Here is a 27772-nt window from a genome sequence, read left to right as displayed (position 1 = left end):
GCTGGCGGGCGCGCACGACTCAAGAGGGCGATGTGAATGGATGTTTGCGGAAAGTTGGGGAAACCTGCTTGCAATCGAATCGAGAGGCTGGAAAGTGTCGGGAGGTGCGGCGCCCGCCCATCCGCCCGCCGCTGTCTGGCGGTCGCAATTGGCAGCGAGGGGGGCTGCCCCTTGTCTTATCGCGGTAAAGCGCTGAGCCTGGGCCCCGGGGGCGTTGCAGCCCGCTGGACGATGGAGCCTAACCTTGCCCGGGTGCCCATACCTGGCGGCGAGCCAGAATGCCCGTCAGCTGGAGCGGGCGCCTCGCCTTGCCTTGCCTCGCCGGTGCAGCTCTCCAAGGCTCCCGCCCGTGCATTGCGCAAGCGCACTGGCCAAGCTCGCCTTGCTGCCGGCCGCTCCCTCATCAGAGACACTGCGGGGGGCCCCAATGCTGGTGGAAGGTTCCAGGTTCGCTGTCAGCAACGAGATCCCTGCACTGAAAGTGTGGGGAGCGACAACCTAACCCAAGCCGTGCTGCAGATGCTCTCGGTAACGTCTGGTACCACCGCTCTTGCTCGGTGGAGGACACCAACGCCATGCAGCCAAATGGCCTGCATCCCGTTTGTTCAACGGCCACCGAGGCGGCCAAACCGAGCTCTTACTTCACCTCTTACTTCAACCTCGCAGCGGTTGCATTCGCCCAGAGCCGCCACCTAAATGCCCAGTGCCCTACTCTGCACTTCGTAGCAATTACCTCCCGTGTGTTCCGTCTTTTCTCCGCCTCTCGTACAATCACCCATAAACTTCTCGTCCGCGCTCCCCGGCGGTCTACCATATCCAAGTACCAAGCAACCTAATACCTAGATAATGCTTTGTCGTCATCCGTGGAGCGCCACCCCCTCCCTCCTTCCCCGTCCTCGTCCTCCTCCCCCGTACCACCTACCTCTAGGTACGTACGAGTAGGTACGCATCCACGATTCTACTTGTCCACTAATAAACTCGCTCCCCCGCCGCCGCTCCGGATACCACCTCGGTGAACGCACGCTCGCTCCCGGCAGCAACACCACCACCACCACCCACTCTACCTATCCGTCCATCTAATCTACCCGCCCGTTCCGCCGACGCCGCAGCAGCCGCGTGGCAAGCTGGCCAGGCCTCTCTATCTACGTACCCTATCCATCTGCCATATTACTTGCATGCCCGCGCACACCCCTGTGTGCAGCATGAATTTAGTCCCGCCCGCATCTCACATCTCGCAATCGACTACATTACCTTTCCTTGGCATACCGTACTGCTGTACAGTACCGATCACACCACCCCAAGGCTTACACGGGCCACGTACAGCACATACATTGTAGAGCCTCTCGGCGCCATCGCAGTGACCGGGCCACCTGAGTAGGTACTTCGTAGCGTCGGAAGTACATCAATGCGCCGTGATGCGCATCATCCACCAGCGAGGACTTCGTACGTGGCACAGACGCCGCCCCGATCCATCGCTGCTCTGCGTCTGCGTCACGAGCTCCCCGCCCTGTCACGGGACCCGTACTCTATCCATCCATCCATCAGTCTTGGCCATTGCACGACGCGACACGACATTCATCGCACTCCATACTAGCATCACACACGCATCATCAAATAGATAGTAGATAAGTCATCATCATTGGCTCGTAGTTCCACACACGCAGACACCCCGTATGCCACGGCCCCCCTCAGAAGTTCGGCCAAAAGACCACACCGCCTCTAGGGGGGGACATGTCGCTGCGTCTCGTCGTGTCGCGTATGTTATAAGAAGGATATTACACGCTGGCCCGTGGCAGGCTTTCCCCGTGTCCCATGTCGCGTCCCCGTCTAGTTCCGCCAGACCGAGACACGATGCCCTTTGCCATTGCCCCGGGTCGCTCCTTTCTACAATGCTTTTTTGCGGCTTCCCATATGTATGACAAGGTAGCGGCCGCCATGCTCCCAAATGTTGCTTTGCAAAATCAAGCCCTCAACGCCGTGCCTTGCTGTAACCTGCCCTGTACATGTGCCGTGCCGTATTACCCGTGTCTGTGCCTGTTTCGTGCTCATGGGGTCGCCATAATGTGATGGCATGCTCCCTTTCGTTTGGGCATCCATGGATGCCTGCGCATTGCTCCCCAATCCGGCAAATCAACTCGTGCCTCACGGCCGCGCGTCCACCAATGCCGGAGCCCCTCACCTCACCGCGAGCTCCGCGTCTGCTGCAGGCTGCCACTGCGCAACCGCCCGGTGATGGTGTTGGCGGCCCGGTCGTTCATCCGGCAGGCCCATTCGAGCACCGTCTCGTAGCACAGCACGTACTGTCGCAGGCTCTGAACCATGCTCAGCCTCTGCTGCCGGAAGTCCTCGACCGTCTTCTGGATCAGATCCACGGTGCCATCCTGGATCCAAGAGGTATCCATCTCCGGGGACATGGATTTCTTGTCGCCGGCGGCAGTATTGGAAACAACGTCCTGTTGGCTCGGCTTGAAGTCGAAGAATCCCTGAGTACCAGCGTCTTGGCCAGCGTGCGGCGGCGCCGACTCCGTTGGATCTACCATTTCAACGTCCGCCTGGGCAGCGTTCGCCTTCGAGGCCGCCAGTTTAGCCTGCCGTTGGCGCTTGAGCATGTCTATCACGCTGTCGACGGTGCAAAAGGTTCCCGTCCGCCCGCAGCCAGCCGAGCAGTGCACCAGCATTGGCCTGGAATGCGAGTCCTTCTCCGGCTCGTCGTACCATGATATGGGGATCGTTTCGATCGACGTCATCCTGGAGCCGACGATGGAGGGTGTTTCGACCGGCAGCGCCGCCCGCTGCATGACATTGGCCAGCTCCACCAGGGCCAGCAAGTGAGCCGGCTGTGCAGGGACGCCAAAGTCGGGCCACGTGGGAAAGTGAAGGTGCGTAATCTCGCGAATTGGCGCGAAGGGGTGAGCCTGGTGAGACAGGGCGAACTTTCGTATCACCACGTACGGGCTGTCTGTCTGTGTCTGCGTGCCCGGGGTGGGCGTCGACTCGACATTTGTCATCGTGTTCGCTCGTCTCCTACCAAGGTCGGCTGCCGAATGAGCCGCTGTCGGAGAGTGCGAGTCGGATCGGTGCTTGTCGAGATCTAGAGATGCCTTCTTCTCGGACAGGGGTCGGAGCCGGATGGGCCCGAATTCCTTGGCCTTCCAGTATGGATGGCACTTGAGCTGCCCTCCCTCGGACTCGGCCGTCAGCATGACGATGACGCGAACATCCTGCTCCCAAATCATCGACCAAAAGTCCTGCAATGGAGTTAGCAAGATTCGAGAAAGAAGGTGGGCATGGGTTGGCATCATACCTCATAGGTGGCCGGCAGGGGTCCCTGGGAGGCAATGTATCGCTTGTTGCTCCTCGAGGCCGAAATGTGGCTAGCATTGACGTAGTCGCAAGAGCCTTCGTCACTCTTGTGCTTGAGCCTAACTCGAGCATGCTCAAATGGGAGAATGTCCTTGTACCGGTTCTTGCCGCCTTTTTCGACTCCAGACAGCTGGAACCTGCCTGCCTGCTGGACGTTTGGATTAAAAGCAGCGTAAGCACTTTTCATGCGGGCTTGCTCTTCCAGCTCCACGTGAAGGAACCTGTCGGACACCTTCTTGCCGTGGTCCTGCTTCGAGGCGGCGTCTCGCAGCCATGGGGGCAACATAGGGGACTCGAGATCGTCTGGACGCGAAATGTCGAGCTGGCCGACTCCGTCCGCGAGGTCCATGTTCTGGCGAATGTTGGAGAAGAAGGGGTTCACGTCGTTGCCGAATTGGGGGAGGCTGACTCCGCCAATGACTGGGGCAAGGCCGCTGCCGCCGTTGCCGTTGCAGTTTGGCGGTGAAGTAGCTTGGGCGTCGACTGGACCATGTTCAACAAGCTTCGGGTGCGAGGTCTGGAACATGGAAAACCCGCCTCGCAAGATGGCTGTGTGGCCGGCAAATCCCTCGTTGGTGAACTTTTTAATCATGTTCTGCGCCGCCACGGCGTCCCGCTTATCTGAGGCGTGTGAATCGTACACGACGATCCAGTCCATGCCTTTCCACTCTGAAAATTTGGCCGAGGCGAGGCCGCCATGGAATGTCTGCTGCAGCTTCTGGATGTTAAAGGTCGGTCGCTTAAGAAGCGTGGTCGGTATGCAAATGTTCAGGGCGCCCTTGATGCGCGACTGGGCGTGGTTCTGGGATGATCGAATGTCGAGCAGTAGCACGTGGTCACAGTCGACTTTGCCCAGCAACTCCTCCAGCTCGTCGCCAGATATCATCAAGGGCGTCCCTGGCTCCAGCTTTGGGGGAAGAGTGGCGGCTCGGCTGATCTCGGCCATTCGCGGAGACACGGGCTCTGCTTTGGAGTCCATCATGGACAACCGCGAGTCCCTTTCCTCATTTCTTGTCGGCGGATGACGCAGCTGGTGTGAATGATCGATGGGTCGGGGAGATTCGAATTGCGGAAGGCCCGTCAGCTGCATTGGCAGGATAGACGACTCAGAGTTGCGCTTCGAATCCGACGAGACGTACGCCGAGTCGTGGAGACTATCCTGGTCGATATCCATCTTACTTAGCGGGCGCTCGCGGTGGAAGGCGCCAACGGGTCGGGAGAATGAGGCGTCAGAGCCTGTATCGCTGGCGTGGGTATGCCATCTCGATGGCCGTGGGCGGGCCGGTGCTGGGTTCGACGTAGGTTGGACATAATGCGACGTCGGCAGCGAGAACGACTTGCCCCGATTGAGGTCGGCTTGCCTCTTAAAGGCTTCGAAGTCGTGGTTGTGTTCAAGGGAAACGGGCTTGGGAAGCGCCGCGCCAAAAGACTTTACTGATGACGTTGCAGGGCTCCAGTTGTTGTTGCCCAGACCCGATGACTCGCGAGGATCGTTGGATGACTCGACGACGAGGCCGAAATAGTTGGGGCTCGGGGCGCGCTGGCCCTGCTGCAGGCTGGGCGAGAGCCTCGGCGGGTGGTTCTGGCCGACGGAAAAGGCACCTCTCGGCGATGCCACGGGAGTTGTCGTGGATTTGTTCGATTTGGAGGATCGCGAAACGGCGGCGTGCGTCGTAGTCGTCGTGTGAGAAAACGACATTCCCGCCGAGGGGGAATGCCGCGGATGTGTCTTCATGGTGTAATGGACCTGCGCCCTGTCGCCAGATCTACAATCGTGCATCAAGTGTACGGCCTGGCGGCGAGAGGCGGTGGTACGAGTGGAGGATTGAGGCGCGATGCAGCGCACGACGAATCGAACCGAGCTCGGTCAGAGAAGCTAGGAGGAAGCCATGGTGCGTTCGATGGGAGGAGAGGAAGTGGGATCGTGAAATGTCGTGCGTGTTTTGTCTGTCGTCGCAGATGCGCGGTTCTGCTGCGTATCGTATTGCAAGGCGCGTGACGATGGCAAAGTTGAGGTGAGGTGTGCAGATACCCGTGGCCAGTATCTGCGGGCGGCGGGCCAATACGTCAGGGTGGCGGCAGGTGAGAATTGGTAATACTATGGAGGACCCTGGGCTGAGGGCGGTGGCAGAGTCAAAATCCCGAGCTGCGGTGGTGGCAACAGGGAGGGACCCGGCTCCACGGGTCGCTGGGCGGCGGGTGGCGTGATGGATCGAGCAGGCAGGCACAGCCAGCGCTCTCGTAATAGAGCTGGAGCCAGTCGACGACGGGCGGGAACGGGATGCAGGCTGGGATCGCTGCCTCGAAGGTTCTTTCGAAGGGAGGAAGGGGGAAAGAAACGCACGGCGGAAGCTGCTGACTGACAAGAAGCCCGCGCTGTGAAGGGAAGCAGAAAGAGCGGTATGGAAAAAGGTAGGGGGAAGAAAGTGAGGAAGCAGACGTCGACAAATGTGCGGCCGTTGGCAACAGCGGTGACGGGTCAGGCTGGGCTGTACGGCTGTATTTGGGGGAGGGGGGGGTGTCGGTCTGGGTCCTGCGTCCCTTTTAGGAGCCACGAGGCGAGTGAGGGATGGGCGAGCGAGTGAGCGAGCGAGGGGGGAGGGGGAGCCAGAGGAAAGATGGTGGACGGGACTGGGGGGGTGTGGGCGTGTGTGTTTGGTGGTGATGGGTGGGATGGCGGCTCCGCGTCCACCTCAAGCCCGATGGCCGGTTCAGGTATTACTATGAGGGACGAAGAGCAGTAACTTCAGCGTTGGGTAGGGGCACGGCTGGTTTAATGTGGCTACAGTATCCGCAGCGCCGTGCTTCGTTCGTACTATAGTTTGTGAAGCTCGAGCTCCCGAGCGATTTGGAGCCGGTGGCCCGCACCCGACGCGGCGTGCACTGGGGAGGGAACAAGCGCGGGCGCGCGATAAACCCCAAGGGCGGAAGCGTAGCGTCGTACCTAGAGGAGATGGCCCCCCGGAGATGGAGGGATGATAGGTACTGTATGTATCGCCAAACGGAGCCGTCCTTGGCAGGGCGCGATGAGGCAGCGCAAATAGTTTTGAAAGGCGACGACGGGGGGCAGGCGGGTCCTTTGATGCGCTTCGGAGATGGGGAATAAAGCCGTTCATCAACGAGGCGTGCGACGGGCGTCGACGAGATGGAGGTTTTGGCTGCCACAAACCAGCCCCAGTGAGGGCAGAGCACGGAGTTGGGGAGGGGGGTTGGTCGCGTGTGGTAGGGATCGTCGGCGGCGGCCTGGCGGCATTCAGGCGTGGGGATGAGACCCCTTCCAGGTTTGTTTGGCCTGGGTGCCTCTTCGTACCAGCTGCCACGGGCACCCAAGTTCCAGCAGGCTCATCCCGTGAGGCATCGTCGGGTGTCTGTCTATCTCTTAGGGCTGAGCTGGGTGAGATGCTCTTGCACAAGGCCAAACGTCAGGTTCGCGTCAGCGTCGCAATCATCACAGCCCTGTCCTGCGATCAACACGCCTCGAACAGCCTAGAATTGAACGGCCCAGGACAGCAACCACATGCACTGAAGCTGACAGACGGCCGGGCGGGCTGCGGCTTACACAGGGGAGGGCAGCCGCCGTACATACCGCGTCCTGTACCTGTACCGACGCCGGGACCAGTGGGCCCCACGGCCGTCGTCATTGAGGCGTCAGGGGTCCCCCGCCGCGACGTCTCCACTGCCCAGCAGGGCCTGCCCGCCGCCCGCCGGCCAACCAGCGCCCGGGCCTGGTCCCCAGCGAGACGTCACAGCAGCCCTCAGCAGCCTTGGCGGCTCGAGTCCAGAACGCCCCCTTGTACCGGTACCGCGGCCGCGGCTCGGGTTACTTCCAGGTTCAGTTCCTATGGAGGCTGCTTGTTGCACACTTTCGAGGTTCCAGTTTGCTGCCCCTCCGTTCGGTGCTGCGTGTCTCTCCCCAGGTTTCTTGGTCTTCAGGCCCGCTACCTAGGTACTGCGGCTGGTACTGCGGCTGGTACTGCGGCTGGTACTGCTGCTGCTGCTGGCTGGGTGCCAGCCAGCCAGCCCTGAGCGAAGCCAGCCTCACTTCCAGGCTCAAAAACCTGTGCAACAGTCGGGTGCTCCATCTGAAACTCGGATTGCGTTGCACTCGGAAGCACGGTCAAACATAGGTGGAGGGCGCGCCCGCCTGGATGCCCTCCCGGTCAATGCTTGCGCCGCGCCGGCGCTGCTGCCAGAGGCTGTCTGTCGCTCCTCGGCCGCCACGTGCTACAGTGCCTTGCCTGGCGGTACCTTGTATTCGGTGCCCAGTGCTGCGCTGGCTGGCTCCCGGCCTCCGTGGAACTGCTTCTTCCAGTGGAGGTTGTCGACGGGGCACCACGAACCCGCCCGCCAGCCAGCCGCGGGTGCTAAAGGGGCCCTAAAAGGCGCCAAATTCATGATGCAATGGGCCGCCATGCCCGCTCTGCAACGGCGCCGGGCCATGGTCCATCGGGGCGCGCTTTGGTCGTCGTCCCGCCACGCACCATTCGCTCCGAACCGAATACACTACGTATCATACAGTAGAAAACGATGCAATGTCTCCCGAGTCTGCAGTGTCACAGATTCGGTCTCGTTGTCGCCGCTGTCTCAGCGCGTCGCACACTGGCATCGAGCAAACCCGGCACACGACTTGCTCATCCACGGCATGACGTCAGACCAGCCCAAGCCCTGCCCCAAGCGCCACGGGGGAAGGAGAGGGAAAAAAACACAATGCCATGGGCGGCGGATGGCCCAAAAAAAAAGCCCGACTGTCATACAGGACCCGGGTCACCAGCGAGTCATTGGGGCATTCTTCGGCGGCGTTCTAGACTCTGCAATGACGCCTGCGCTCGATCTGCCAGGCGCGTCGTGTGCTGACACGGATTTACCTTACTTGTCGCGCCTGCGCTGGGCTGTGCGGTGCGGTGCAATACGAGCGAGTCCCGTCGCCAACAACGGCGACGATGATGTCGTCGATGCACGGCGCAACCCTCACTACGAACAAACACGGGCAGGTCTCCCAACGTTCCACGGAGTTACTGCTCCTGACGGTGACGGCGCCGTCTTGGAGCTGTCTCTGCAGGTCGCCGTCTAGAACGGTCTAGCTCATGCATCCATCTCCATTCTCCACCGCTTTCTGGCTCTGGCTGCTCTGGCTCTGCTGTGCCGCCCGGCCGGCCTCGCTTGCCAACTCAATTCGCTCGCCAACTTTTGCAGTTGCTTACTCGTGCCTGGCTTGCAAGCGTGTCTGGCATGTGTCGTGTTGAACCCGTCCCTGTCTCGCTTGTTGCCTACCGCAGGAAAGCTGCCGTAGCCGTAAGGCAGGGAGCCAGCCCACCGAGTCCAAATCCAGACGCGCCGCGATGCGCCGGATCTCAAGCCCGCCCTGTCGCCCTGCAGGGCATCCGATGCCTTGTCGAGCCTTGCTCGTGTAATGCTGGAACAGCCAGTCGTGTCAGCGCGCCAATGGATCAGGGCCCACGGCGATCTGAATTTCCATTCCCAAGACCTGGCTGCACCGCCCCCCTTCTCGACCAAGATGCCCGTCGAACGCCGCAGAAAGCGATAGGAGAGCCCACAGCCGTGCCGCTGTTGGACGTCAGCCGGTTCCCCATCCACCGCAGACACCGCACGCCGGGCCATTTTGCGATCGTCATTCATGCGTCCCGTCGACTCGTCTGGACCCTGGGTGCGTCAACGCCGGGGGTGAAGGGGGCCTTTTCCCGCAATCGTACGCCCTGCGTCGACTGATGCGCCCTTTTGGAACGGTCGAAATGATGGCATTGCATCGCATGATGGGAATGTGGGCGCATGGGTGATTTCGACGTCACTCCCTCCGTGAGCCGCCCTCGCTTGCTCCGAGTATCCCAACCCTGCGCCTGAGCAGCCCGAGCTTGCCCATGGCATGACCAAGATAACTGGGTCGTTCGTCGACACTGCGATGGTCCAGGAGAGCTTGAAGCCGAACTGCTGCAAATACAGTAGGTGCAGCACCTGCTGAGCATTCTTGCCTACGAGACACCAAAAGTCGCCTGCTCCGGACAGCATTTCCGTTGGGACATGCACTGGAACTCCGTGCACGCGGCAGCGGCGTCCAGTTCGGCCCGTCATTCGCGCCCGCGCCGCCGATCCGAGGAACTGTTGAATGTGCCCCCCTCTGGCCTATTCCGTCGTTGTTGGCTGCGGGGAAGCGCTCGCCTTTCTCCGTCATCTTGCATCCCGCCCTGACGGGCTGCTGATCCCCATCACCGTAGTACAGGAAGGAGGCCATCGATAAGGGCAGGCAGGGCGGCATCCGCGTCCCTCGTGCAGACTGTCCAGGCACCTGACCGCAGCTCATCCCGGGCAGTCAGGCTCGGCTCGAGCTGTCACTCGCCCAGCCATGCCATCGCATGCCAGGGCTTTGCAACCACCACTGCCTCTCTGTGGGAGGTGGCCCCCTTTCGGTGAGCGCAGTGCTTATCCCGACCCTTTGTATGGAGTACCCTCCACGGGAGGTCGCCAGTCCGGGCGCGCGTGCTTGGCTGCGCGGGTTGATTTGCAGGCACGTCAGCCGCCGGACCGCAGATCTGGCAATCAAAGCTTCCAGACCGGCCCTGCGAGGCCCATGTGTGCCATCCTGCAGGTGATTGACGTGACTCTTTCTCCCCGCCAGCGAGGTGTCAAAGGGGGAGACTCTGTGCAACGTGAGTTGAGACGTCGATACAGAATAGGGTCGAGGGGACCGCCCTCGCTGTCTTGAGCATCCCGGCTCGAATGGGACAAGCGAAGAACTCCCAATGCCCGGCAATAGCCGTTGGAAGTTCTCCCGTCCTTCCTTGGCCGCTCGTCGCCCGCATTGACCGACCGGGCCCGCCTTCTGTAGACGTCGGGGACCCTCTCCGACGATAGCTCTCCCGTTACCGGGCCTCACTCATACAGGGGGCTCGCAGTGAGATGCACCGCGCATTCGAAAACGCCACATCTCAGGCAGAAGAAGCAGAGCGAACCATGAAAATGTCTAGATATGAAGGACAACAAAGCCGCTTTGCATCAATCAGACGGAGTCTGATATAGCGATGCGAATATTTCCCCGTGGCGATGCCGCTTCTCGAAGCCGCAGTCTCTATAGGGTAGCCCGCGGCACCGCGCTCTCCCGCATCGCGACCCCGGGGCTCCACCATCTTGAGCCCCGCAATCCCGGGGGAGGCATGGAGCTTAAACGCCGGACTCGGCGCGCGGGCACTGACCAATGCCAACCCGACCTCAGCTGGAGCCCTCGCAGACCCTCGTGCCATGAAAAAGACAACGCCCTGCCTCTCTCGCGAGCCTCCCTCCCCGAGAGCCACTGCTTGCATTACATCTCTCGTGTGGTGGTGATACGCAGACTCAAAACCAGCGTTGCGTATAAGACGGATTCGCAGACACGGGTCTGACTGTCTGCGCCCTGCACTCCCGCTCATCCGGCACAGCCGAGCATCATACGTGAAGCCCTGCGAATAGCTTCATCCAGCGCACCGTCGTCCGTCATGTCGGATCCGCAGATTCAAGAGCGCCTCAAGGCCCGGGAGAACCTCCCCGCGCCCGTGCCGGCGTACCTCTCCAAGGAGGGCTCGCCGCTCACCGTCGACAGCAACTCGTACAACGCCATCCAGAACGCACCGCGCGAGCTGATCCAGGAGTTCACCCTGCCCATCCGCTCCGGCAAGGCGTGGGAGGTGCCCGTCGGCTGCATCGTGCGCATCAGCACGCCCGAAGGCGCCCAAGTCGGTCAGTATTCAACTCTACCCACAGGCAGCTTCAGTCAACACACTCATACCCCTCTCATCCTCAATCTCTCGAGACGGCGTCTCACATCACCGTTCATGAAATCGCCAAGTCTAACATGTGTGTACTACAGGCGACCTCAACATCTGGAACCGGCACAACCCCCGCGAGCGCTTCTGGGCCTCGCGCACCCGCCAGCTGCACGCCTCGCACCTCACGACGCACGACCGCCTGTGGTCCACGCTCCCCTACATGCGACCCCTCGCCACCATCATCCACGACTCGCTCGCCTGGTACGGCGAGGACCAGAACGGCGGCCGCGTCCACGACCTGCTCGGCACCCGCTGCGACCCCTACATCAACGCCGTCCTCTCCCCCGGCGACACCTACGACTTCCACTGCCACTCCAACCTCGTCCGCGCCGTCGCCCCCTTCGGTCTCGACGAGCGCGACGTTCACGACGTCATCAACATCTTCCAGGTCACGGGCCTCGACCACGCGGGACGGTACTTTATGAGCCCGTGTCCCGCGCGGGAGGGCGACAGCATCGAGTTTCTGGCTGAGCAGGACCTCCTCATGGCGTTGAGTACGTTTGCCTCACCTGATACCCTTCTAAATGATATGATACGCAGACCGGCCCTACGTCGGCTTTCTCTCACTCGTACGAGTATGTACTGACAGCAGCAGGCACATGTCCTGGAGGAGACCTCTCCGCCTGGGGCTTCGGCGCGGACAGCGAGCAGGAGATGATCAAGTGCTGCCGCCCGCTGCACGTGCAGGTCTTCCGCCTGCAGGACCCGCGGCTGTTTGACGAGCTGGAGTGGAAGCCGGCCGAGGTGTCCCCTTACAAGGGCATGCACGGTGTCATCTCTCCGCTCGGCGAGGCGGACGCACCCAAGGCTCGCTCATGATTGGAATTCTTCGTGGCGTTGGATAGCCTGAGCACAAGTGAATTCAAGTTTGTAGCTTTGCACGTTGCCGCTGCCTGGTATACAACGACCGCACAATGCCGGGACGTTTTCACCTCTGCACGAATGAAATCACTTCACGCATGAAAGCTATTCGCTGTTGTACAGTTTCAATTCGCACCACATCGCTGGCCCTTGGACCATGCGCTGCTGCAGTCCCTCCTACCGCGACAACTAGTCGCACGACTACTTCCATAGCTTGCCCAGCGACACCTCCTTGTCGTCGTGCTTGTTGAGAATCTTGGCCGTTGCCAGCTCAAAGTCCTCCTGCGTCACATGCACTCTCCGCTCGCGCAGCGCGTACATGCCGGCCTCTGTGCACACACCCTTGAGCTCGGCACCCGAGCACCCATTCATCTTCTCGGCAATCTTGGTCAGGTTGATGCCTCGCGTCAGGTTCATCTTCCGGCTGTGGATGCGAAGAATATCGGCTCGCGCCTCGACGCTTGGCGGCGGGAACTCGATCTTTCGGTCGATGCGGCCTGGCCGCAGCAGCGCGGGGTCGAGAATGTCCAGTCGGTTCGTGGCCATGATGACCTTGATGTTCTTGGTGGGCTCGAAGCCGTCGAGCTGGTTGAGAAGCTCCAGCATCGTCCGTTGGACCTCGGAGTCGCCACCAGACGACCCCTCCACGCGCGACGAGCCGATGCTGTCGATTTCGTCCATGAAAATGATGGACGGCGCATGCTCTCGCGCCATGATGAAGAGCTCTCGGACCATTCGGCTACCCTCGCCAATGTACTTTTGCACCAGCTCGGAGCCGGACACCCTGATGAACTTGCAGGCCGTATGGTGGGCGACGGCTCGCGCCAGCAGCGTCTTTCCGGTACCGGGAGGGCCGTACAGCAGGACACCCTTGGGCTGGGCGATACCCAGTGACTCAAAGAGCTCGGGGTGTTTGAGACCCAGCTCAATGACCTCCTTGATTTCCTTGATCTGCTGGTCCAGGCCACCAATCATGTCGTATGTGCTGTCGGGAACCTTTTCCACCATCATGAGGGACACGAGCGGATCGACGGACGAGGGCAAGAGCTTCTCAAGCTTGTAGCTGTCGGACAGGAGGGTGACGCGCTTTCCGGGGGTAAGTTTGGCAACGTCGACATTGTCGGACACATCGACAACTACCAGGCATATCAGTAAACAGAGGAGGGCGAGGGCTCGAGTGACGACGGACCATATTTGCCCTCAGGGTGTACCTTGACGAGAATCTTCTTGGTGCTCATGACCTTGACCACCTCGCCAACGTACGACCCTGGTTGTTGCAGCAGGCCCAGCTCTTCCCGTAGTAACCGGACGCGAGAGTTGTAGTCGTTTCGCTGAGCTTCGAGGCGGCGCAAAGCTGCTTGACCCTTGAGGATCTCCAGCTTCATCGCCTCGATCTTGTTGTGATAATACTGGTCGAGCGCCATGGTGCCGGTGCTCGGAGGGCGTCAAGGGGAGAGCACGGCGGAATCGATGGGCGCTGGCGGCGAGGATTCACCCTTGATGAGCGTTGCGAATGGGCAGGCTGTAGGGAGGCCGATGGATGACGAGACGTAGAGACCGCGATGGTTGGAGGGACGTTGTTTCGGAGCTCGACAAGGCTGCAGGCGGTCTCGTAAGCTCGTGGCCACGGCAGCAGCGTCAGGGCGGCGAAGGTGGGTAGCGCGGATTATGCGTTTTGCCGAACTCCGATGCGCTTGGTACGTAGGTCCATTTGGGGACGCTGGATGTGGTGGAGCGGCCGCTGGGCGCACTGGGCGGGTCTGCTGGATTTAGAAGGGGGCTGGTGGCTTCACGTTGCACGGCATGTGCCATGCAGCCTCTGATTACTTGTGCAAGTACGCCGTGCGCCATCGCCGTGTAAAAAAAACGACAGCTTTTATGCAGGCGCTGGTTGCTCAGTCGCTACCGTCACATATTGGATTCCATTGCGTGAGCTGATGCGGCACGGTCAAGGGAGCATGGCAGGCACGGCGAATACCTGCAGTCGATGCAGGGCGGGTTTGTCGACAACCTGACCGCCAGCGGCCACGACCCGGTAATCCGTCCAACAGTGAGACTGTGTGCAGCGACAGCGCCCACTGAGCCATGAGGTGGCTGGCTCGCACTGCAATCATAGCGGCGGGGGCGAGCGCCGGTGCAGTGCTTGGCCACGCGCGGCGGCTGCAACCCTCGGCCGGCTGCAAGATCACAAGATGCGTGAGAGCGAGTCTTGTGGCCAAGCCTCTTCCGGATGGCCACCTCCTTTCGGCAGGGAGTTTCATCGCGCCGGAGCATCGCATCGCATGGCACGGCATGGCACAGCATGGCATGGCATGGCATTGCCTCCCTCGGATCCGCCCTGCCGGTGTGCGCGCGCGCGTGCAGATAGAAGGGATTATGGTCGTGCTTCAGATTGGCATGTACTTGTACAGATTGCAGTCGCCCGCCCCTCTGGCTTCGTACAGTGGGAGGGTCTGCTTTCTTTATCTTCTGTGCGAGTAATAAGTCTGCCCGACGTTTAAGAAGGTCGGGCACTGGTTCTTGCATCTTCATGAGCCCCACCACCCAGCGCAATCACCCGCCCACTGAACCTTACCTTGGCACCCGTCACACCCACAGACCAGTGCTGGAGCCCGCCTGCACGTTGTCCATCCACCCCTTCCCGCTTCCCGCCGATAATCCTCCAGAGCCCACAGGCGGCAGATCCACACGAGCTCCCCAGCTCCCCAGCTCGCGCACCTCACCCCAACTCAACCTCACTGTCATAGCAACGACCTGCCGGGCACTGGCCAGCTGCCTCGCTCGTACGACACGCCTGGGCAGCACGCCGCCCGACCGACGGCATCAGTCGTCCATTCACGACGCCGGCCGCGAGCACGTCAGCCAGCCAAGAGGCCTGTCGGTGCTCGTCATCTGCACCTTTGCGCGCCAGGCGCCACCTGCCGGAGCCGCCAGTGCTGCACCACTGGTGCACCGCCCGGGGCCTCCACTGAGGCCCCTCGACGGCACCCGCACGGCACCCTCCCAGGTCGCAAGGTTACCGCAACCCACACCCGTAGCTCGAGGCCAGGCCACCTGCAGTCGCACTGGGCTGCGCCGACACCAATCGCCAGCCAGCCGGCAGCGCCGTGCCGCCGCGCCGATCACCCCAAAGCTTCCCGTCGTCTTGGCCCCGGCCTTGCCGTATTGCGTGCATTCATTTGAGCCGGCCGCCTCCCTCTCCACTTGCCCACCACCTCAGCTCACCTCATCGCCGCCGGGTCCTTGATCTTTTTGCTCTGCCGTCTCCACAGAGCAACGACTTCAACCCGCGACTTCCAGCCCGGCAAGGGCAGCCGTGCACCACGAAGCGCACTTGAGTCCTGTCGCGCCTTGATAAGGAGCTTCGGCCCCAGAACCTTAGGTGCTGACCGCGCTGCTTCCGTCGCCCTCGTCCAGCCACGGCGACTGACCACGAACGCCTGACCGCTCCTCCAACGCGTACCGTCACGAAACTGGCGCCCCATCGAGTCTACACTCTCCCGTCCTTGGGCGTCGACCTCGCTGCCCGGCCCGGAGATCATGGACCCCTCGCAAAACGAGGGCGCGCCTGATGGCCAACGCCCCAGCGAGGCCTCGGATGCCACGTCGCCTACGGATACCCGCTTCCCGAACCCGCAGTCTGAGCCCTCGGCTCGCCGCGATCCCGAAGGCCTCTCCGAGAGCTACCAGTCCACCGACACGGTGCGACGGCGGCCCGAGGCTACCGGCTATGGTGAGCACCCTTCTTGGGTCGCTGCCCTCTTCGCCACGCCCAGTCGCATAACTGACTCCTTCATTGCCTCTCCAGGATCCATACAGTCGTCGGCCACGGCCAGCGCAACGCGAAGTCCTGCCGACTCGTCACAGCAACGAACGTTTGCATCACCGCAAGTCCGCCCCGGCGCGCCCTCGTCGGGCGATCGCGTCAAATCCTTGACGCGACTGCGAAAGCCGCAGCTGAATCGACGCACCTCGTCCAACACGCCGCACCGCGGCGAAGTTTTCTCCGCCGACGACGATACGCACGAAGTACAGGCCGATGCCGCGGTAAATCGTTCTAGGCGCCGGCCGCCGCCGCCTCCAAGCAGCTTGCCCCGCCTGCAGTCGTATCGCGGCGACAATGAAGAGGACGAAGCCGAACCACGAGGCGTCCCGGCCGCGACTGCCGAAGAAGACGAGGAAGACGAGCCCCGGGACCACGATGAAGAGCTCCCTCTAGAGGAGCACGTTGACTGCGACTCGGATGGCGACATTAGCGAGGCCGAGAGCTTCACGCTAAAGGACAGACAGCAGGCAATTAACCAGACGCACCCTTTCGGTATCCGAGTCTGGAAGCCCGCCCTGTACAAGAAGGATCGATCGATTCAAAAATTCGCGCAGGCAGATATTCACTCGACGCCTGGCGGCCACGTCAGCAGTTGGTTGCTTCTATTCAACCTGCTTTGGACGTTGTGCTTTGGCTGGTGGATGGCCTGCCTTGCGGCGTTTGGCGCCATCTTCTGCCTTTTGTTTGCGGCCGCTCCGAGCGGCAGGGAGTATGGCAGGGTTCTATGGGGATTGGCTGGCTACCTCTTCTATCCCTTTGGCAAGTTTGTTCGGCTCGAGAAGGACGAAGCCTACATCGACGAAGATGGCGATGAGGGCCGCAGCATTTCCGAGTACGAGCAGTGGCAAAGCGGCGACCTCGAAGTCGGACGGCTCTTTTTTGGGCCCCCAGACCGCAACCGATCAATCGTCGGTCGCTCCAGACGCAGCATCGATTCAGACCCCAGCGAGACAGACAGCCTCTTGGGGCGCGGACGACGCGGCGAGTCTGGCGACGGCCATCCCAGGATGAAGCGAAGACTGTTCGGCCGTGGCGAGTGGAACATCGGCCGAGTCATCTTCTTCACCTTTTTCTACTGCCTCATTTCGCCGTTGCTGATCGCCATCTCGGCCATCTGCTGGTTCCTGGTATTCACCATTCCCATGGGAAAGGTTACAATTCTCTTGTTCGATCACCTCCGGCGCCATCCGCTGGCGCTGTCCTTCGAGTCTCACGTCAAATACACGCGCGACAATGACGCCCCGGACTCATCGATCCTGCTCTGCACTTATCGTGCGGTGGGCTCCAAGTACTGGAAGTACACCATCGACGGCACGAACATCTTCCTCATTAACCTCATGGCCGTGGTCATGTTCGTCATCTTCGACTGGCTCGTGCTGGACCGGGTGCTTCACCTGGACAACCTGATAACCTCTCCGGCGTTTCTCTTCACAGCCGGACTGCTGTCCATCATTCCCCTGGCATACTTCATTGGCCAGGCAGTGGCGTCCATCTCGGCTCAGTCTTCTATGGGTCTCGGCGCCGCCATCAATGCCTTCTTCGCCACCGTGGTCGAGGTCTTCCTCTACTGCGTCGCTCTCAGCCAAGGAAAGGGTCAGCTCGTCGAGGGCAGCATCGTCGGCAGCATCTTTGCCGGTATCCTATTCCTGCCCGGCATCTCGATGTGTTTCGGTGCCATTAAGAGGAAGACGCAGCGCTTTAACGCTAGATCGGCAGGTGTGACGTCCACGATGCTCCTCTTTGCCACGGTTGGCGCATTTGGCCCGACCTTGTTCTACCAAATCTACGGCACCCACGAGCTCAACTGCCTCGACTGCGAAGACGGCCCCGGCGGATCCAATAGCCACGGAGACGCACGTGACTGCCGCCGCTGCTACTTTTCCCAGACGCCGGCTCTCGATGACCGCTTCTACCTCGAAGCAGTCCGGCCCTATTGCTACCTCGCCGCCTTCATGCTGTTCTTCGCGTACCTCATCGGTCTCTGGTTCACCCTCAGAACGCATGCCGCCGTCATCTGGAACGCTGAGATTGAGGAGAAGAAGCACGAGGAGCAGCTACACGCGTCGCTGCTGAGAGCCTCGCAACCATCGGCCGCAGAGACGACGGGCACGGATATCCGCGACTCTCACCTATACAAGCGCATCTTGGGCCAGTCCCTGAAGCAGGTTGGACTGCAGCCAAACAATGACGACGCCTCACGGCAAGGGTCGATTGCGAACCAGGACGCCGCCCCGAATGGCATGTCCTCGACTCCGCATGTCGTCCCCCCCAAGTCAAGCGAATCGGTGCGTCCGGGCATCCATGTGCCCGGCTTGAGCCATGCCGACAACACTGTACTCGCACGAGAAGTGGCAGAAATTGCCGCCGCTGCAGCCACCATTGCCTCGCGAGACCGATTGACGGCGGTGCGCAAGATATCGGCCGTTGCTGGCTCGGCTGGTGGCACTACCAGGCAGGCGCCTCGTGCGGCGGCGTTCCCGGATGGAGGTGACCCGGCCGTCATCGCCGCAGAGACGGCAACGGCTCACGCTGGCGGCCACGGCCATGATGCGCCAAATTGGGGCCGAACCAAGAGCGCCGTCATCCTCCTCGGGGCGACTATTCTGTACGCTGTGATTGCCGAAATATTGGTCGACACTGTCGACGTTGTTTTGGAGAGCTTTGCGATTGACCAAAAGTTTCTCGGTATTACGTTGTTTGCTCTGGTCCCCAACACGACCGAGTTCCTGGTGAGTCCTGGCCGCGCGAACGTGTGAGATTTGGCTGCAGCTAACATTGTGTAGAACGCCATTTCGTTTGCCATGAACGGCAACATTGCCCTTTCCATGGAAATTGGTTCCGCCTACGCGCTGCAAGTGTGCCTGCTTCAGATTCCCTGTCTGGTGCTCTTCTCGGCCATCTACCCAAATATCCCCGAAGGCGGCGAGCCGGGCATGTACACTTTCTCGCTGCTGTTTCCCCAGTGGGACATGGTGACGGTGATACTGTGCGTGTTCCTGCTCAGCTACGTGTACGGAGAAGGCAAGAGCAACTACTTCAAGGGCAGCATCCTGATGCTGACGTACCTGGTCGTGGTGATTGGGTACTTTTTCAGCGGCTACACGTCTGACGTGATGGGCCTGGAGAGGTTTGACGTGATGGGCAAGGACGGCAACTACCAGACCTACAAGACGATTGGACGATCGACGCGCGGGCAGGCATTCCAAGCCTGATTGAGGTGATGACCGGTGACAAAGAGGGCGTTGGCCGGCGATGGCAGGCGCGCCCGCCGAGATTAGGTATACGCGGGCGTGAAGGGACAGGACATTGCATGAGGGCGCTGGAGGCATTTCCTTACTGTATTTCATTGGCAGACCATGCCTACAGGGTGACTGAGTAGCATTTGTAGCACGTTAAAGGTGGATTATCCCTGGGAATTGTGCGTGACGACGTTGCGCTCTGTGACGTTTGGCTTTGTGTCGGATGGTGGTGGCCGGTGGTGGCCTGGGCAGTTTCCAACGTGCTCCGTGCAGGCGTGAGTGAGCAGAAAACCAACGGATGTGCAGAAATGGAGCCCATTTCCGAATCTGGCGGTACGGCCGCAGGTGATTGGCGAGCTGCGCGATGGCCGGGGTGCGACAGCGGGGTGTGGGCCTTGGGCGCGTGCCTCCACACTCCCCACCGGCGGCACCAGCTGAGGTGGACTTACACGGGCCACGGGACGAGGGACACCGGCGGCACTGGCGACCGCCATCCACGAGCGATGCGTGTGCGACATGCCCAATTGTGGAAATGGCCGATGATTTTGAGTGATATGTGAGTTTGGGGGCATTGCGGTCTATTTTTATCTGCTGCATCTGCAAAGCTGTACTGTTGATGAACCGTCAGTGACATCATGCTTCGGGCACTCGTGATGGGACGGGATCTTACCGTTCTATATCCAAGAGTCGTGCTGTTACCCAAGCCAAACAATGTTCCATCCCCCACCAAGAAAGACATAGTGGGACCTTAACCTTATGGCCCAAGATGCGCCATGGCGCCGGGGTATATCGTCCAAAGATATGACACCGCCCAGCATCGTCGGTGGGCGACTGCCTCTCTGCTCTCAAGTGCTGCCGTTCTGCGTCTGGAATGCGGCGTCGACGGCGGTGATGATGGCTTGAGCGCGGGCCACTGCCTCGGCGGCAGTTGGGGTGGGGGAGGAGAAGCCCGGAGGGGGGCGGAGCGAGGCGTCGGGGTGGGTGGCCGGCAGGTTGGTCCCAGGGTCGGCGTAGCGTTGGATGCTGTAGTTGAGATGTTCAGGGACAGGCTGGGGAAGTTCTGGGTGGGGCTGAGGCTGCTGATGTGGCCTGGAGAGTAAGATGTCAGTCGTGGACTGGACTGGGAAGTGCGAGGACAGGTGAGATGAAGGAGGGTGCGAGACAGTGATGGGATTGGGGAGGGCAAGGGGTTAGGGGTTGACCGATGAAGGGAATAGAAAAGGTTGACCTGGGGAGAAGGGCATGGCAAAGATCACGGAGGGGATGAGAGTACGCGACATTGAAGAGAAATGGCAGGCATACTGATCGCCGCACACGGCAACGTGAGACGAGTTGTCGGCCATGGTGCTCAAGCTAAACGCATGTGCCGCTCAAGAGAGACGCAAGACGTGTTGGACAAGCGAGATTCCGATACTCAGAGGGGCGGTGACAATGATGGGGCGAGTTGCGCGACGCACGCGAGCCGATGTGCGGGTTCGAGCCGTGTCACTGGAGCCGGCGGCGACAGGTGTAAGCCGCAACTCTTGGTCTAGCCCAAAGGCTTCTTTGGCGTCTTGCTGTTGGCGGCGAACATGAGGGGAGAAGGGAAATCTCTCATGGGCGAGAGGGCAGCGAGGGAGAGCTGTGGTCTTATACTTGGGGTGTATGGCTGCGGATGACACTGGTCGGCTGCCATTGCCCAACATGCGCTATACTTGAGGGAGATGGAGTCCGAGTTGAGCAGAGTCGATGTGGATGATACTCAGCGTCCGACTGACTGACAAACGCTGGGTGACTGAGAGCTGGGTGACTGACAAGAGCTGGGTCGCGGTCCGCCGGGGTGCTCACCGTCGCCACACGAGTCATCCAATCCTTCTGTTTAAAGACAGTCGAGGCCATTAGGCGCGGCGCGGAGGCCAGCGTTGCTTCGCCCAGCCACGGCTGGGGGATCGAAGCCTCCCACAGGGCAGAGTCCATGCATGAGTGAGCAGGGGGCGCGACACGCAGCGGAGGGGCACGCCAGGCCGAGGGCACATGGGGATGGCATCGTCGTCGCAGCGGAAGCAAAGTTGCCTCGCGAGAGGTACGGAAAATTTCGAGGCGCCCACAGGCGGTCGCATGTACCGATTGTGCCCCAGGTGCCGAGTACGGCCACGCCCTTGTGCTGGGGGATGCGAATTGTCGCCTTTTTCTTCTTGGACTGCACGGGAACGGGCCGCACACAGCTGGGTTGACTTCAAAGCCGACAGCTGGCTTTTGGCTTGTGGGCTTGCCGCCTCACACGCCCACCCGCGCTAGTCTGGGCAGGTTGTCCCTCCCCTGGGGTGGGTTTGTCCCTCCCCTTGGGTGGGTTTGTCCCCCTTCCTCCCCCTCACACCCACCTGGCACCCGACGCACCTGCAGTTCGCCAGCCGCCTTGCGGTTCTACTGCAACATCGCCGCCGAGCGCGCGCGCCGCGCGATGGAGATCCGAGGGTGCCGTGGATGGCTCCTGTCCAGCCTGGAGCGCGTTCGGCGGCGATGGAGACACTTAAGACCCAAGGCGCTGGTCGAAGGGCTACAGAAGCTCGGCAGAAAGGCGTGCCCTGCTTGCCAAGGTACGTGCGCGTGGCATCCAAGTCAGCCCTTGAAGGCTTGAACAAGCTGAACTGTTTCTGGAAGCTGCGGCTTGCGCGGCGGCTTGCATTGATTCTTGCATTATCTTGTGCACTGCTTCTTGCGATGCCTAAGGCGCTGCGGCTCGCACTGCCTCTTGTGTTGCTTCTTGCACCGCTCTTTGCACCACTTTTGCACCATTCTTTGCACTGCTTCTTGCGCTGCCTCTTGCATTGCTTCTTGCACTGATTCTTGCACACCGGTTCTTGGACCCGCTTCTGCATTGCTGCTTTCGCTGTTCTTTGCACTGTTCTTTGCACCCCGAATTGGACTGCGTGCCCCTGCTGCCATTGCGCCGATGACTGCGCCAAGACTACGCTGGTGATAGCAGAAGATAGCTTTGCGAATGGTTATCTATACTCTTCCAGAAACCGCCCAACGGCGGCGGGAGATGGAAGGCTGTGGCTCTCTCTCTCCTTACCTGATTGTGTGGCCCAATGTTCGCCCACGCAACGAGCCCGACTGCGTCGCCTATATCAAGCAGGCAAATGTATGCTCTTCGAAACGGCGCACCGGCCGCGGCGCACGCGTGGCGACTCACTCGGTCTGGCCAGGCCCGGTGTTCCGGACCGAGCCGGGGTTCGACGGGTGATGAGCAAGGCGCCTGACGCGTTTTCTTCTTCTCTATGTCAGACTCTTCTGCAGCCTCGCCATCATATCAATGGCAGCCAAGGGAATCACCAGAAGACCGAGCCACGCATAATTGCCCAGTGTTGTTACGGGGGTCAATTGGCCAGCGCGTGCTGCTGCCTCAACGGATGCCCGTTGTCGCGCACAAGGGGTCGCATCCACGACTCGGACCGTGCCACGCCCGGAAAAAAGGTTCAATATAAATAAGCTTGCCTGTCAAGGCGCTGTCGAGTCAGTCAGTGTCGACCATCCTGGCAAGTTATGTACCTAGGCCTAGGTAGCATACCCACCCACCTGTGTGCGGTAGCGGGTCTCAAGCTTGCTGGTGGTCGCGGGCATGTTTCGGCATCCGACCATCGTCCCTCGCCAGAGCAACCATGCTGGCGCCCACAACATCAGCTCACAGCGGTTGGGCAAGGCGACGGGACCTGACGTGGGCAGCTCCCCCCTCGTGGCGGTCCCGCACTCCCCGTGTGCCAGACGGACGCCACCCCGCTGCCCAGTGGTCGGCAGGGGCTTCGGTTGTGCCCATAGCGCGCAGACAGGCCCTGCGCCAAATCCATGGATGCGGTCCCTTGGTGGACATTCCCGCCCCCCCGGATCGAGCTTGCCCTTGCCGATGACATCCATACTGCACGGACGAGGGGTGTGAGGTGTCGGCCGGCCGTCGTCATGCTAGGTACCTTTGACTACTAGGTAGGTACCTAGTAGTTAGCACTTACCACGCTTTCCATGCCTGCTCGGCAAGCTCCCTCGCTGTCGCTTCAACCTTCCGGGTCTGTTTGCGTGGCCTCGCTGGCAGCCAGCCAGTCGCCCGGCCTGGAGGTGGCTAAGGTACCTACTAGGTAGGCAGGCTCACTGGGCTCGATCAAGGTGCCCACCACTGTTTCCCGAGCACTTCCTTTCACAGCACCAATTGACCGGGAGTGGCAGCGATGCCAGCATCGTGCTATGGATACACGATACCACGCAATCGCCCCCCAAATCTGCCAGGTGATAACAACGCTAGCATCTGGCTGAGATGTGGCAGCCGGTTGCGAGGCTCTGGTGCAGGCAACCAAGGCAAGCTATACCCCAGTGAGCGAGGGTCTGCAGCCACCGAGAGGACGGGCTAGAGTAACCTGGAACTCGATCAAGGTGTCTACCACTGTCCCTGAGGCACTTCGTTGGTCGAGTCGCAGCACCCATGAACTGGGAGAGGCAGCGATGCCGATATCGTGCTGTGCATGCATGACACTACGTAGTCTCCCCCTAAATCTGCCAGGCGATAATAACGCTAGCATCTGGCAGAGATGCAGCAGCTCGTGGTGAGGCTCTGGTGCAGGTGACACCGGCAAGCCATGCCCCAGTGGACGATGGTCTGCAGCCATCGGGAGGAGGGTCCTGAGTAGAATGCGGCTGGCACACGGGACCTGGCTGGAGTGAGCGTCGCACGGAGCCTTGGCGGCCTCAGGACCCCAGCAGTCAACCTTACCAGGGACCGCCCAACCTTATCCAGGCAGCCACCCTGTGTCTCGCTGTGCGTGCACTGTCCACTGCCTGCCGCCACCACAACAAGCGGTCTTGCTGCTTCATTGCTCACGCACACCGACTGACTGCCTCACTACCACTCGGAGGGATCCTTATTGTCCCTTCTCAACCACATTCAATTCCCCCTGCTTTTACTTCCGTCATCTCTCGCATCCGCAGCCGCCATTCTGTTCCGTTCGAGCAACACATAGCAGTGCCGCCGTCTCGCTCGTCGGCACCCGCCATGTGCCCGCTGGCTGGTGCCCGATAAACATCTCTTGGGCAGGTGAACCCAACCAAACCAACAAACCTGGTTCCTGCCTCAAGTACCTCCTCGCCGACACCTTACAACTTCTTTTCTGCTAATGCTTGTGCCGTAGACGATCTTGAAAAGGTCCAAATCCTCGCGGCGCCATCCAAATCCTCCGTTTCGTCACCGCAAATGGTTCGCGACCCCCAGCTTTGCCATGCCGACCGCCACGTTCAATGTCCCTCCTCAGTACCGTAGATTTACCCTCTTCTCGAACTTGCCGCCAGAGATTCGCCTCAGAGTGTGGGAGGAGTACCTGGAAAGCCCTGGCGTCAGCTTCGTCAAAGTCGAGCCCTCCGAGACGACATGGCGCGCTCGTTTCCTCCCGCCCCTTTCCTTTGTGGATGACGACGACGATCAAGACCACCGGCAGCTGCATCTCGATGAAGTGTCGCTCGCCATCAAGAGGGAGTCTCTCACCAAGCCACCTCTCCCGGCACGTCTGGTCGCCTGCTACCCCGTTCGCGTTGCCGATATCAGCAACTACAACACCCTTCATGCCGATCTCATCACCATGAGCCGCACATGCAGCGAGTCTTCGAGTCTCGCTAGGCAGCTGGCCTCGCGCGAGGGAGCGCTGCGACTCGATAACGGCGTGCTCGTTGCGCTCGAGGGGTCCCAGGATCTCATCACCCTCGACTACCTGCCCCCCGACTTGCACCAGACTGACCGTGCCCTGGAAGTCGATTTTTCTTGCCCCGGCCTCGAAAAGATCCGACGGGCCGCCGTACGTGTCTCGCCTATGTGGAAGCCAGCCAAAACATATCCTGCCAAGTGCAAGACGTGCCAAGAGGTGCACGAGGTACGCGACGGTGGAAACTGTCCAACACACCTGTACCAGTTCCTTGCAAGACACCTGCCGAACCTCGAGGAGTTCTACCTGATGGACTATTTCGTCGTCGAAAAGTCCGATTCGGAGAAGGCCACCTGGGATATCATTTACGGGGACGGACGCGGCGAGAACAAGAATCCTTGCCCAGGACCGCAGCGCCAACGCACGTTCCGCGCAAAGGATCGCGTCTTCCACGAGATTGTCGGCGACGGATCAAGCGACCGCGCCTGGAAGACGGACTCCAAGACTGGCAGGATTCGAGATTGGCTTCGGGACAGCTTCGTCCGTTACTGCAACAACAGTCCTCTCGCGCGCCACCAGTCTCCCAACAAGGTTCGCTTCGGCATTCTCGCATGCCAGTTCAACATTTTGCCCCCGTCGCCATCCAAGGCCAAGACATACCCGTCTTCGGGAAAGCTCCGACCCGTTCGTGAACGGCCGACCAGAGCCAAGGCCAGCCAAGCGGGCAAGCTCTTCGGCAGTTCTTCGAGATCGGCTGCTTCGCTGTTTGGCGAACTTGGAACAGGCCATGGCAGGCTTTTCGGTGACGACGTGTCGGCCGCATGGATAACCCGACTGCAGAACGAGATGGCTAGTCGACCAGCGCCGATACCAGTAAACGCTCCTCCGCAGCCGCCACGTGAGACTGACCAGGCACAATCGTGGGGGGGCCTTTTCTTTGCGTTTGGGGGTGTCAGTCGGATTTCCTTTCGCTTCACGTTTTCGCTGTTCCACGACTCGATCAGGCGATGGACTGGCCTTTGAAGATTGGAAATACCCAGGAAAGCTAGGTTTCTGATGACATGGGACGGCCTGGCTTGGGACTGAGTCTCTGGCCCATTGATGTGGCGTACCGGACAGTGTATTTTGTACGAGCTCACGAACCTAGAACACAGACTGGCAACATGGAACTGCCACATGATATTGGCATGCACTAGCACAAGTCTGTATTTAACAACGGCCGGATGTCTAGAGAAAGTCCTTGATGGCGCCCCAGAAGGCGTCTGGTTCTTCACACATGGGCAGGTGCCCAGCGTTTGGCACAATCTTCAGCTCCGCACCCTCGGCCCCGAGTGACCCCTTGAACCCGTCCATGGCCTTGACGAGTGCCCCCTTGGCGTCCCCCTCGCCCACCACGAGCAGACTCGGCACGCCGCAGCTCGGCATCTGGGGCTTCATATCGTAGTCCCAGAGCGCGGTGCAGCTGTGCTTGAAGCCGTCGACGTCATTCTCCGCTACCATGCCGGTCATCCACTTGACCAGGTCCGCGTTGTGCATGCTCTCCGGGTGGAACCACCGCGCTACCGTCTGCTCAGCGAGAGTCTTGATGCCGCTCCCGCCATCGCTCTCCGCGACGGCGACGCGATCCCTCCACGCCTGGGTGTTGGCCGGGCTGGACACGGCGTTGAAGTCGCAGGCGACGAGGCGGTCGAGGCGGCGCGGGTGGGTCAGCGCAAAGTTCAGGGCCGTGGCGCCGCCCATGGAGACGCCGACGAGGGCGTGCAGCGTGGGGACGCGCAGCGCGTCGAGGAGGTGCGCGAGGTCCGAGGAGAGGGCCTCGAGGGTGGCGGGCGTGGGGGGCTGCGGGACGGCGTGCCGCCCGCGGGTGTCGTAGCGGAGGATGCGCAGGTCGGGCCGTGAGCGCTTGAGGATGGCGATGAGGGGATCCCACATGTGTAGGGACGTGAGGAGGGAGTTGCAGAAGGCGACGGTCGGGGCGCGGGGGGAGGGGTTGCCTTCGAGCCGGTATGGCAGGGTGAGTCCATCGGGGGTTGTGATGTAGGAGTTGAGGACCGGATCGGAGCCTGGGACGGTGGACGTGTTGCCGTCGGGGTCTGTGAATGCCGCCTTGTCGGGGAGCGAGGAGAGCGACTCGAGTTCGCGCGGCGCGGGTCCAAAGACGTAAAAGAGCGACCACGTATGCCGGCCCTTGGACGCGACGTACTTGTCAAACACCTCGGTCCGCCAAGGCGTATCCATCGACGCCCTGTGCTCCTCTCCCCCCAGACCATTCTCCTTCGCGTAGTCATGCAGCGCAAAGTACACGGCCCCTCCTGCATCTTCCCCGTCCTCGAGCGCCGACGTCTTGAAGAGCCGCGAGCGCAGCCACCCCGGCACCTTGGACAGCAGCCCGGCATGCTCCTCGACGAACCACTTCGCATACGCGTCGCCCGCTTCAGCACACCCCTCCCCCTTCCCCTCGCCCTCCCCCCGCAGCCGGACCTCCACCGCGACGGTGACGATGCCGTCGGCCTCCTCGTCGGTGAGGCTCTCGAGGGGCGCGAAAAGCGGCGAGGCCCGCGTGTGCAGCAGGTCGAAGAAGCGCCGCCGGACGTCGACCTGCGCGATGGTTTGGGCCTCGCGCGGGGAGCGGTTGGCGCGGAGGGAGGTGTATGTCGGGGTGGCGAGGAGGGCCATGTCGGTGACGTCGTAGACGGCCATGAAGCCGGGCTGGGCGTCATCGCCGCCGCTTGAGGCAGAGGCAGAGGAGGAGCGGTAGCGCAGGCCGTTGGTGAAGATCTGGGGGATGCGCAGGCGCGTGGGGCCGTGCTCGTTGTTGTACCACTCGTGGAACTGGGCGGGCGGCAGGCCGGGCTGCGGCTGCATCGTCACGTAGAGGATTCCCGGGGGCGACGACATGGCGACGGTTGTTGGCCGGATGGGTATCGTATGTGGCTGGCTGGCTAGATGGCTGGCTGGCTGCGGGCTCACGATGAGATCGCGGGGTTGCGGGCGGGGTGGTCACTGATTGTG

The 27772-nt window shown here is 61.1% G+C and overlaps 7 protein-coding genes across 7 annotated transcripts; 3 read left to right on the top strand and 4 right to left on the bottom strand.

Moving 5' to 3' along the window:
* Positions 1-2180: 2180 nt before the first annotated feature.
* PLICBS_008156 (uncharacterized protein) lies at positions 2181-5062 on the bottom strand (the record flags this gene model as incomplete). The annotated part of the gene is made up of 2 exons (XM_018324356.2): positions 2181-3248; positions 3305-5062. The coding sequence occupies 2 exons, from the start codon at positions 5060-5062 to the stop codon at positions 2181-2183; spliced, it is 2826 nt and encodes a 941-aa protein (XP_018177535.2).
* Positions 5063-10847: 5785 nt separating this feature from the next.
* Positions 10848-11996, top strand: PLICBS_008155 (uncharacterized protein; the record flags this gene model as incomplete). Its single annotated transcript, XM_018324358.1, has 3 exons — positions 10848-11088; positions 11219-11671; positions 11773-11996. 3 exons carry the CDS (start codon positions 10848-10850, stop codon positions 11994-11996), a joined length of 918 nt encoding a protein of 305 aa, XP_018177537.1.
* A 243-nt stretch (positions 11997-12239) lies between these two features.
* Positions 12240-13462, bottom strand: PLICBS_008154 (26S proteasome regulatory subunit 8; the record flags this gene model as incomplete). Its single annotated transcript, XM_018324359.2, has 2 exons — positions 12240-13174; positions 13228-13462. 2 exons carry the CDS (start codon positions 13460-13462, stop codon positions 12240-12242), a joined length of 1170 nt encoding a protein of 389 aa, XP_018177538.1.
* Positions 13463-15578: 2116 nt separating this feature from the next.
* PLICBS_008153 (uncharacterized protein) lies at positions 15579-19076 on the top strand (the record flags this gene model as incomplete). Its single annotated transcript, XM_065601333.1, has 3 exons — positions 15579-15771; positions 15847-18593; positions 18648-19076. 3 exons carry the CDS (start codon positions 15579-15581, stop codon positions 19074-19076), a joined length of 3369 nt encoding a protein of 1122 aa, XP_065457405.1.
* An 872-nt stretch (positions 19077-19948) lies between these two features.
* On the bottom strand, positions 19949-20383 carry PLICBS_008152 (uncharacterized protein; the record flags this gene model as incomplete). Its single annotated transcript, XM_065601332.1, has 2 exons — positions 19949-20163; positions 20377-20383. The coding sequence occupies 2 exons, from the start codon at positions 20381-20383 to the stop codon at positions 19949-19951; spliced, it is 222 nt and encodes a 73-aa protein (XP_065457404.1).
* A 3960-nt stretch (positions 20384-24343) lies between these two features.
* Positions 24344-25783, top strand: PLICBS_008151 (uncharacterized protein; the record flags this gene model as incomplete). Its single annotated transcript, XM_018324362.2, has 1 exon — positions 24344-25783. One exon carries the CDS (start codon positions 24344-24346, stop codon positions 25781-25783), a length of 1440 nt encoding a protein of 479 aa, XP_018177541.1.
* A 204-nt stretch (positions 25784-25987) lies between these two features.
* On the bottom strand, positions 25988-27658 carry PLICBS_008150 (uncharacterized protein; the record flags this gene model as incomplete). The annotated part of the gene is made up of 1 exon (XM_018324363.2): positions 25988-27658. One exon carries the CDS (start codon positions 27656-27658, stop codon positions 25988-25990), a length of 1671 nt encoding a protein of 556 aa, XP_018177542.2.
* Between the last annotated feature and the right edge of the window lie 114 nt (positions 27659-27772).

This window comes from Purpureocillium lilacinum, assembly GCF_023168085.1.
Source record: "Purpureocillium lilacinum CBS 284.36 DNA, scaffold_6, whole genome shotgun sequence".
NCBI lineage: Eukaryota > Fungi > Ascomycota > Sordariomycetes > Hypocreales > Ophiocordycipitaceae > Purpureocillium > Purpureocillium lilacinum.
This window is presented reverse-complemented; position numbering and strand designations above follow the sequence as displayed.